At 33.1% G+C, this 11,884-nt stretch overlaps 1 protein-coding gene and 1 long non-coding RNA gene across 2 annotated transcripts; both read left to right on the top strand.

Annotated features, from left to right (window-relative positions):
• Positions 1 to 261: 261 nt before the first annotated feature.
• LOC132725769 (uncharacterized) lies at positions 262 to 5,077 on the top strand. Its single transcript, XM_060710953.1, has 2 exons — positions 262 to 418; positions 2,983 to 5,077. Exon 2 carries the CDS (start codon positions 2,990 to 2,992, stop codon positions 4,739 to 4,741), a length of 1,752 nt encoding a protein of 583 aa, XP_060566936.1. The 5' UTR covers positions 262 to 418; positions 2,983 to 2,989; the 3' UTR covers positions 4,742 to 5,077.
• Positions 5,078 to 8,670: 3,593 nt separating this feature from the next.
• On the top strand, positions 8,671 to 10,515 carry LOC132725761 (uncharacterized). Its single transcript, XR_009625107.1, has 2 exons — positions 8,671 to 8,823; positions 8,860 to 10,515. It is a non-coding gene; the product is annotated as an uncharacterized LOC132725761 (long non-coding RNA).
• The last annotated feature ends 1,369 nt before the right edge of the window (positions 10,516 to 11,884 follow it).

Raw genomic sequence — 11,884 nt, 5'->3', positions numbered from 1 at the left:
TAGTGCAGATGACACAAGTATGTCGGCTTATCTTGGTCTGCACACATGAGTTGATGAATAACGGATAAGATAAATATATATTGGTATTAGCCTGATGAAGGTCATTATATGACTGAAACCGGTAGATAAATAAAATAACGTAAACCCACTTTGGTGTTTCTGATGTGTTGTTCTTCATCCCTTCCTTGATTACTTAGTAAGATAAATATATATTAGAAAACACAATCGCATTTCACAATTTGACCATAACCGACTAATTAAGTTTATCAAGGAAGTAATACTGAAACAGGAAACCTCGGCTGGGATTCATTGAATTTGATATAATCTGATATAGTGACAGCCAAATTATATTTATATCCCTTGTTACATAGGAGAAGACAGTTTTAACAAGTGAACAATTTTAAGGAATTTAATTCAGGTACATGTACAGTATTTTTAACAATTTATTTTATAGCTTAAATAATCAGACTTCAAACACATAAATTACTTTGGTTTATTTGTTTTTGTTAACATAGGTTTTGTCAGACTCTGTAAAGTAATGTTAGCAAGTTTGGAAAGTACAGTAGCAACTTATTAAATCTAAGGAAGCACTATAGGCTGATATTATATAATAATAATAAGGGAATGGCTGTTATCAACTGATTTATAAGCAAGTGCTTGACTTTAATGTTTATATTAAATTATGATACTAGTTGAGAGTAATGTTTCTCACCTTGAGTTTGGAATCACACATTTGGTTAGTTTTTTAAGCTTATATTCATTTTAACTATATTCATGAAACATTTATTTATCAGCAGCATCATTTCCACACCTTCCCCCACTCACCCCAGCTTTTCTATCATAAACAGACAAAAATACAAACATATATCTGGATATTAAGAAAATAATATCCCCTTTTTCAGTCTAGAATTTCTGTAATGTTTTTTTTAACCAACCCATTGTTTCAGTATGACCCCACCTCAATTTAACATGCTTAAGACAACAGTACATAATTCTTGTCATGGAATTTGATAAAATAAAAGCACCTTTTTAGTTAAGATAGAATATAAGATTTGTTATACTCTTGTTTTGCCAACTTATATCTGATATACTGCATAGGGGGACTGCATGTTCATGTCTTCCTGGACTTGTTAAGGTGGAAGTTTGTCATATGACATTAACAGTGCTGAGGTGATTATAACCAAACTCAGTAAAAAATATTACAGGCTTGCAAATGTTTACATTTCCAATCTGTCTCTTGTTGTTCTTTTTTAGCTCACCTGAGCTAGCTCAGGGTAAGCTTTTATGATCGTTGAATGTCAGTTGTATATCGTCTGTCCACATTTGTTCGTAAACACTCTAGCGACATAATTGTCATCAAACTTGGTCAGGATGCTTGTCTAGGTAATTGCTCGGATGAGTTCGAACATGGGTCATCTCAGATGAAAAAGAAGGTCACAGGAGCTAAAAATAGAAACATCTTATTAACTCTCTAGTGGCTACTGTTTTGATCCAAATATCCTGGAAATTGGTTTGAAAGTTTGTTTTCATGATTTCTAAGTCAAGTTCGAATATGGGTCACCTGGGGTCAAAAAATATGTAACAGGAGCTAAAAATAGAAAAACATTGTAAACACTAGTGGTCACATTTTTTTGTGTCGCCTTGAAAAAGGCGACATATAGGTGTTACTTTTGTCGGCGGCGTCGTTGTCGGCGTCGGCGTCCCCTTAAGCTTGTCCGGAGCATAAGTCAGTCATTATAAGTCGGATTGACTTCAAACTTGGTATGCATGCTTCTTACAATGACCCGAAGTGCAGTGCACAAGAACCGGTACTCTGCACTTCTTATTTTTTGAGTTATTGCCCTTTGTTAATTTTCATACTTTATTTTTGTCCGGGCCATTTCTCCTCAAGTATAAAAGCTATGGACTTGAAACTTCATAGGATGATAGATCTCATTAAGGAGAAGTGCAGTGCACAAGAACTGGTACTCTGCATTTCTTATTTTTTGAGTTATTGCCCTTTGTTTATTTTCATACTTTATTTTTGTCCAGGCCATTTCTCCTTAAGTATAAAAGCTATGGACATGAAACTTCATAGGATGATAGATCTCATTAAGAAGAAGTGCAGTGCCCAAGAACTGGTACTCTGCATTTCTTATTTTTTTGAGTTATTGCCCTTGTTAATTTTCAAACTTTATTTTTGTCCAGGCCATTTCTCATAAATTATAAAAGCTTTTGACTTGAAACTTAGTAGGATGATAGATCTTATTGATAAGAAGTGCAATGCATAGAAACTGCTGCTCTGCATTTCTTATTTTTTGAGCTATTGCCCTTTGTTGATTTTCAAATATCATTTTTGTCCAGGCCATTTCTCCTAAACTATATTGTTCACAAGGCGACACATCCGACTCGCGGAGTTCTAGTTGACATAATTAGATGAGTGCGAACATGGGTAATTTCGGATAAAAAAATCTAGGTCACAGGAGGTAAAACTAGAAAAACATTGCTAACACTCTAGTGGTAACATTTTTGACATAATTGTCATCAAATTTGGTCAGGATGCTTGTCTAGGTAATTGCTCGGATGAATTCGAACATGGGTCATCTCGGATGAAAAACTAGTTCATAGGAGCTAAAAATAGAAAAATCTTATTAACACTCTAGTGGCTACTGTTTTGATCCAAATATCCTGGAAATTGGTATGAAAGTTTGTTTTGATGATTTCTAGGTCAAATATGGGTCACCTGGGTTCAAAAACTAGGTCACACGGCTCAAATATGGAATATCCTTGTTAACACTCTAGTGGTCACATTTTTGACTCACCTATCATGAAACTTGGTCAGAATACTTGTCTAGTAAAGCTCGGATGAGTTTGTTAGATCAGGTGAGCGATCTAGGGCCATCTTTGCCGTCTTGTTGTAATATCAGATTGGCATGCTCTGGTAAATAGAAACAAACAGACAATGGTACAATTAATACGCAACATGTTTATGCTAAATTTTAGGTAAAACATGGCGGTCCCAGGAAAGAAAGCATCAAAACAATTTTCATCATCTAGAGCATCCCTCGCATCAGATGAAGATCATCAAATTTACTGCCAGCCTTGTGATGAGGAAGGAACTAGACTCCCTGCTCATGGTTACTGTACTGACTGCAAGGAACACCTTTGCAAAACATGCTTTACAGCCCATAAAAAACATAGGCTTTCCAAACATCATAAACTTCTGGATGCAACAAGTATGCCTAAAGTTTTGCAGCAACCCTCAACATCCATCCACACAGGCCTGTCTGATGATCTTACAACACCCTGTTGTAAACATTCACAAGAAATCATCAAGTTCTACTGCAATGACCATAAAAATTTACTTTGCAGTGTTTGTGTTACCCTTGAACACCAACCTACTTCCTGCAAAGTTGATTATATACCTGATATTTCTGGTTATATAATAGACAGCAAAGAATATCAAATTATCTTGAAAGCACTAAATACCACTTTTGATCATTATCAACAGATGGTAGAAGATGCCAAGGAAATGACAGGGAAATCGAACAGATCACTAAAAGATGCACTTGAAGATATTAAAAAGTTTCGGAAAGAAATAAACCAGAGACTTGATGAACTGGAGAGACAAGTTGTGCATGTAGTCAAGGTCACAGAACAAGAAAATAACTCAAATATCACATCAGTAGAAACATCGTGTGAAGAAGTTACCAAATCTTTGAAGAGATCTTCAGAAAAAATCAAACAACTCAACACATCAACACAAGCTAATACACTCTTTATGGAGCTTAAGATAGCAGAAAAAATGATGGAAGATGTTGAGAAAACTGCACTACACCTTTCAACATATGATGTCAAAGAGCACAACTTTCAAGCAAATAAAACAATATTAACCAAGCTTATAACAGAGAGGTCATTAGGTACATTGACACAGAAAACATTAAATAAAGAATGTCAACCTATACAAATAAAAACTAGACAATCTTCAAATGAGGGAAAAATCTGTGTGAAGACATCAAAAGATAAATACAGATGCTGTATAACAGGAATGACTCTGCTGACTCCTGATCTTCTTATCATCACTGACTGCAATAACAATGCTGTAAAGATGGTGGATACCAGCAGTCAATCTGTGTCTGATCAACTACAACTAGATGATGAACCATGGGATATCACCACAGTAACCAGTACTGAACTTGCTGTCACACTTCCTGACAAACAAACAATACAGTTTATATCAATTTCATCAAACAAACTCAAAAAGAGGCACACTGTGAAGGTTGATGGGAAATGTTATGGTATAAGCTGTTATCAAGGTAAACTTGTTGTGTCATTCAATAATCCTGCAAAACTGCAGATCCTTGATATGAATGGCACTATACTGTCAACAATTGATGGAAAAAATATTTTCAAACATCCATTGTCTATCACAAGTAACAGAAGTTCAATCTATGTATCTGACTGGGCCATGAAGACAGTAACAAAATTAAACTGGCAAGGTGATGTGGTAGGTAGTTATAGAGGTATGAGTTATCCTACAAGAATGTCACTGTCAGATGATGGTAATATCTTTGTGTGTGATTGGGAGAGAAATGTTATAGAAGAAATATCAGAAGACTGTTCTACAGGAAAAGTTGTGTTGGAGAATCTGAATAATCCCTATACTGTTTGTTGGTGTGGTGAAACAAAGAAGCTGTATTACAGTTGTCGCAGTTTGAATGAAAAAATTGATAACTTTCTATACATTAATGAAATGTCATAAAACATATACCAATCTATTATATGAAAGGTGTTAAATCTTGTTATCATGTAAAGTTTGCATTCAAGCTGCTCTAAACAACCATTATGCGTTTACCTATTTCTACAAAAAGAAAAACTAAACTTGCAAACACTAAACCATACACACTGAGTGAAAACAATGATTATTATCCTTCATATATCAAAAAGAAATGTGTGAAACATGTCACAAAACTAAATATGAAGTGACAGATATTCCAATATTACATTTGTATGGCAATTCGTATAATATTTCATATTTTAGTGCCATTTACACTGTAAATATGTAAATGTGTTTTATTTCATTCTTCTTTATTAAGTACATGTTTTATTATTATTATTATTAAATTTCATGCTGTGTTTTTTTTTGTGTTTTTTATTAAAAAAATGTATTTATATTTTTCTCATCAAAATGCTTAATACATGTATAAACTGTTCTTATTGTTTAAGCATTAATTCATTTTGTAAGACTTAAGTAATATTCATTCTTTAACTACTTAATTTTGATAAAAAGGCATTTGTAAATACTTTATGAAATAAGTATCTTATGATAATAAAAAAGACCATTAAAAACATATTAATCTGACTAAACTGCGGTAATACTTTGAGACAATTTACATTTTAAAAACAGCTTTTTTGAAATCATTTTTTAAAAAAGCTATTTTGACAGGAAATGAGTTATTTTGACATATTTTGGAGTGAAGTAAATTCATGTACATATATATTCATTATTTGGTGTCCTTTCACACAGAACGCGAGTTGTTATCTTTTGTCTGTACCATAGAGTTCCCCATTATATAAAAAATATAACTTAAAGGCCCATTCAGCCTAAAAAATGCTTTCATTTGTATTCTTCAAAACCTTTTAATTTAGGTGTACTTTCATAGTATTCTAAAAGTACCTCATCGGTCAATTACCTATCTCTTGCACTCTGGCAACTAGAACAGATAAAGTGATTAAGTATTTTGTATGGAAGCCAAAATAGTACTTTGGTAACAATATTGCTACTTTTATCAAAAATCATTTCACTTTTTCTGATTTCTTCTTATATTCTCTAAAACCAGTATTTAAGCATTATGAAATCCATGTTTGACCTTTCTGAAAAGGCATTATGTGTTAACCTTAATATATGTGTTTTGTAAAATAATCACATGATCTGATTAGTTAATTATTAATAATCTTTCATCATTTGAATAATGACCAAACTGTGTTTATTGGATAATTGCAGCTAAGTTACAGCGCAACTTCTGACTCAAGTTTGGGATCTGTCCGAGTTTTTGCCTAGTCACTATACAATTTACAACAAGAGCCATGTCAACATGGCCATCCCCCGCCGAATGTGTTTGCTCATTGGAAGAATGTATATGTAGTAGAGCGGAATAATTCCATTTTAAGAGGTCTTTTGGTAATGAAAACTGATGGCTATAGTGATTACAGATTTGAAACCTATGTGAATACTGATGGCTGAAAATAACAAAGGGCAATTACTGAAAAATAATGCAGGGTAGGTTATCATTCTTGTGTGCTGCATCCCTCCTCAGTAAAATCTATCCACCTATGAAGTTTCAAGTTGATACCTCAAATACTTTTTGAGAAAAAAATTGAATTGAAAAATTAAGTATGAAAAAGAACAAAATGCAATAACACAACAATTATAAAAGGCAGAGTTATCATTCTTGTGCAGTGCACACCTCCTGAGTGAGATCTATGCACCTATGAAGTTTCATTTTGATATCTCAAAGGCTTTTTGAGTTATGCTCTGGACAAAAATTAATTTTGAAAAATAACAAAGGGCAATAACTCAAAAATAATGCAGGGTAGAGTTATCATTCTTAAGCACTGCACTCCTCCTCAATGAGATCCATCCATCTTTGAAGTTTCAAGTTGATACCTCAAATACTTAGATAATCTTAGATAAGCTCTGGACAAAATAGCATGAAAAAAAAAACAAAGGGCAATAACTCAAAAATTGTATAGGGAAGAGTTATCATTCTTGCGCACAACATTCCTCCTCAATAAGATCTATCCACCTATGACATTTCATGTTGATATCTCAAACACTTTTTGAGTTATGCTCAACTCAGGTGAAAAATTAGGTATGATAAATAACAAAGGGCAATAACTCAAAAATTATGAAAGGTATAGTTATCATTCTTGTGCACTGCACTCCTCCTCAATGAGATCCATCCACCTATGAAGTTTCAAGTTGATACCGCAAATACTTTTTGAGATAAAGTCTGGACAAAATAGAATGAAAAATAACAAAGGGCAATAACTAAAAAAATATGCAGGGTAGAGTTATCATTCTTGTGCACTGCACTCCTCCTTAATGAGATCCATCCACCTATGAAGTTTCAAGTTGATACCTCAAATACTTTTTCAGACAAGAGCCATGTCAACATGGCCATCCCCCGCCGAATGTGTTTGCTCATTGGAAGAATGTATATGTAGTAGAGCAGAATAATTCCATTTTAAGAGGTCTTTTGGTAATGAAAACTGATGGCTATAGTGATTACAGATTTGAAACCTATGTGAATACTGATGGCTGAAAATAACAAAGGGCAATTACTGAAAAATAATGCAGGGTAGGTTATCATTCTTGTGTGCTGCATCTCTCCTCAGTAAAATCTATCCACCTATGAAGTTTCAAGTTGATACCTCAAATACTTTTTGAGAAAAAAATTGAATTGAAAAATTAAGTATGAAAAAGAACAAAGGGCAATAACTCAAAAATTATAAAAGGTAGAGTTATCATTCTTGTGCAGTGCACACCTCCTGAGTGAGATCTATGCACCTGTGAAGTTTCATTTTGATATCTCAAAGGCTTTTTGAGTTATGCTCTGGACAAAAATTAATTTTGAAAAATAACAAAGGGCAATAACTCAAAAATAATGCAGGGTAGAGTTATCATTTTTAAGCACTGCACTCCTCCTCAATGAGATCCATCCACCTATGAAGTTTCAAGTTGATACCTCAAATACTTTTTGAGATAAGCTCTGGACAAAATAGCATGAAAAAAAACAAAGGGCAATAACTCAAAAATTGTATAGGGAAGAGTTATCATTCTTGCGCACAACATTCCTCCTCAATAAGATCTATCCACCTATGACATTTCATGTTGATATCTCAAACACTTTTTGAGTTATGCTCCACTTAGGTGAAAAATTAGGTATGAAAAATAACAAAGGGCAATAACTCAAAAATTATGAAAGGTAGAGTTATCATTCTTGTGCACTGCACACCTCCTGAGTGAGATCTATGCACCTATGAAGTTTCATGTTAATATCTCATAGGCTTTTGGAGTTATGCTCTGGACAAAAATCAATTTTGAAAAATAACAAAGGGCAATAACTCAAAAATCATGCAAGGTAGAGTTATCATTCTTGCGCACTGCACTCCTCCTCAATGAGGTCTATCCACCTATAAAGTTTCAAGTTGATAACTCAAATACTTTTAGAGATATGCTCCGGACAAAAATGTCGGACGGAAGGACGGACGGAAGGACGGACGGAAGGACGGAAGGTCGGACGGACGGAGACTATTTCTATATCCTCCGCCGAAATTTTTCGGCGGGGGATAATAAGCTCTGGACAAAATAGCATGAAAAAAAACAAAGGGCAATAACTCAAAAATTGTATAGGGAAGAGTTATCATTCTTGCGCACAACATTCCTCCTCAATAAGATCTATCCACCTATGACATTTCGTGTTGATATCTCAAACACTTTTTGAGTTATGCTCCACTCAGGTGAAAAATTAGGTATGAAAAATAACAAAGGGCAATAACTCAAAAATTATGAAAGGTAGAGTTATCATTCTTGTGCACTGCACACCTCCTGAGTGAGGTCTATGCACCTATGAAGTTTCATGTTAATATCTCATAGGCTTTTGGAGTTATGCTCTGGACAAAAATCAATTTTGAAAAATAACAAAGGGCAATTACTCAAAAATCATGCAAGGTAGAGTTATCATTCTTGTGCACTGCACTCCTCCTCAATGAGGTCTATCCACCTATGAAGTTTCAAGTTGATAACTCAAATACTTTTAGAGATATGCTCCGGACAAAAATGTCGGACGGACGGACGGACGGAAGGACGAACGGAAGGTCGGACGGACGGAGACTATTTCTATATCCTCCGCCGAAATTTTTCGGCGGGGGATAATTAAAAGCAAATAATAACAAAAAGCGTCACAAATTAAAATTTGCATTCAAAAATCCTACTAAAGATAGCAATAATAATATTTTGCTGTAGAACATTTTAATTTGTTAACAAAATAATGCAATATTCATGTTTCTTAAATAGCAAAGATATTCTGTTTCAACTGTTTCAAGAATCAACCACAACAATATGGAAACAACCTAACTGTTTATAGATTTTATTTAAATAATTCATTAGAGATTTAGCTTCATAGCCTTTATCATTTTCTTGTGGATTTTGTCCATTAATGGTTATAATTCTGCTCCTTTTTTATAGTCTGCTAGGAAATGATACATGAGATTTGTTTTCAGTGGTAAAACAACAACAACAACAACAACAACAATGGTGTAAAATTAATGCTTATTTTTATAATCTTTTATTAAAAGGGCCTGTTTAATTGTATAGTTTATTGTTATGGATAAACTCGTATTTGTAAGTCCTTATGTATGATGCCTGTATATTCTCTGAATGTTGTCAAAAAATGGGGACTATACTCTACATTTTCTTATTTCGAAAGTCAAACACACTGGAGAAAGAATATTGTAGGAAGAATTGTTTAAGGAAACGTAATGTCTTGTAAAAAATAAGAATTCTATATTTAACAAAAGGTTATTTATTCTTAAATTATTCTTCATGTTGATGATGTTATAAAATATGTTTAGACTCAGTATGTTTCACATTTTTCCATCATTATTCATAATTAAGTTATGACTATTAAAGCTAAATTTAATAATTTGACCTTGATCAAAGTCTGGTTCAAAGGTCAAGGACACATTTAAGTTAATCGTAATGTCAGTTGTGTCATTAGTACTCTTTTGTCTTAAAATGAAGTAAACCTATTAAATCTATTAACTAAAGCAAAATGCAATGATTACAGGTAGAGGTCATTTATTCGTTAAAGTATGAATCAAGTCTGTAAATTAAGTTATGGCAATTTCTGATGAATTTCATACATGGACCTCGATAATCAATTTCATTTGAAGGACAAGGATATATTTACAGAATTCAACATTTTGGTTTTATCATATTCTTATTTTTATAACTTTTGATTTTGATTTTGGATCTATTATTTGGTCCGAATTACTCTCCTAAGGAAGCGTAGGTCCGAATATAACAAATCAGGCAAAATAGAATATTGAAATTACAAAAACAAAAAATAACAGCCAGAATTTTTAAAATATAACTGTTAAAACCAATTCTCCTAAAATGTGTTAAAACTGAAACGCTTATTTTTCCACCTAGATGTATATATTTTTTCGGGATTATGGTGTTTAAAGCAATGAATTAATTAAAACCAGCATATGTCAGATCTTATCCTGTTACTTCAGAATAAAACGTATTTACTAAGATCATCGCAGAATTAAAAACTCAATGCATAAACGACCTAAAACAAATCATTTGAAACATACTTATTATTATGCTTGTATGAAGTTCGAGAACAAATAAGAAATTTTTCAAGTCTACAATTGTTAAAAATAAAATATTGCATTATATATGTTTTCTTTGATGCTTTGATGTATTGTCTTAATAAGCTATTCTTGTTAAATAAAGAGTATTATTATTATTTTTTTAAGCCAATTATTGCAAAGTCAAGCAAAATTCATGAATTATTCAAAAGCTGGTTTGTCGCCAAATGATCTTCACTGTGTTTAGATTAACTCACTATAGAAAATTATGTGACATGTGAATGTACAGCCTTATGTATGTTGGCTGATTTGTGCCATTCGTGTTTTCGCCCCGCGACCCCGCTAAGCGAAAAGTCGAGAATAACAAGTTAAAACGGCAGGGGTGCTGAACTTTTTGTACTGTTAAACAGTCACAATTGTCAGAAACTTCAAAGTCACTTGTCACTCGACATTTTGTAAATTTAAAACAAAGGAATTACACATATCACAAGACTTTTATGCAAGTTTCATGTAATTTATTTAAGAGAATAAACATGAGATTTTATCACATACAACAGCTCACAGGAATCATGCAAAGTAAATGAATGTAGCTTACAATAAGATATATGCAAGGCTTACTTTTACAAAGGTTTCTTTTAACATATTTTAAACTCTTGTCTTTTGACTCAGTAAAATCTTTAGACAGTACAGAGATAAAACAAAGTGACAGATATAAAACAAAGTGTATATGAGGTGATACACAGTTAAATAAATTTGTTGACAAATTCTAGATTAACAAGAGCCATGTCAACATGGCCATCCCCCGCCTAATGTGTTTGCTCATTGGAAGAATATATATGTAGTAGAGCGGAATAATTCCATTTTAAGAGGTCTTTTGGTAATGAAAACTGATGGCTATAGTGATTACAGATTTGAAACCTATGTGAATACTGATGGCTGAAAATAACAAAGGGCAATTACTGAAAAATAATGCAGGGTAGGCTATCATTCTTGTGTGCTGCATCCCTCCTCAGTAAAATCTATCCACCTATGAAGTTTCAAGTTGATACCTCAAATACTTTTTGAGAAAAAAATTGAATTGAAAAATTAAGTATGAAAAAGAACAAAGGGCAATAACACAACAATTATAAAAGGTAGAGTTATCATTCTTGTGCAGTGCACACCTCCTGAGTGAGATCTATGCACCTATGAAGTTTCATTTTGATATCTCAAAGGCTTTTTGAGTTATGCTCTGGACAAAAAATAATTTTGAAAAATAACAAAGGGCAATAACTCAAAAATAATGCAAGGTAGAGTTATCATTCTTAAGCACTGCACTCCTCCTAAATGAGATCCATCCATCTTTGAAGTTTCAAGTTGATACCTCAAATACTTTTTCAGATAAGCTCTGAAAAAAATAGCATGAAAAAAACAAAGGGCAATAACTCAAAAATTGTATAGGGAAGAGTTATCATTCTTGCGCACAACATTCCTCCTCAATAAGATCTATCCACCTAGGACATTTCATGTTGATATCTCAAACACT

The sequence above is a fragment of the Ruditapes philippinarum genome, unplaced genomic scaffold (assembly GCF_026571515.1).
Source record: "Ruditapes philippinarum isolate M1 unplaced genomic scaffold, ASM2657151v2 ctg1511_1_1_1_1, whole genome shotgun sequence".
Classification (NCBI taxonomy): Eukaryota; Metazoa; Mollusca; class Bivalvia; order Venerida; family Veneridae; genus Ruditapes; species Ruditapes philippinarum.
Note: the sequence above shows the minus strand (reverse complement) of the source record. Positions and strands in the feature narration are given on the sequence as shown.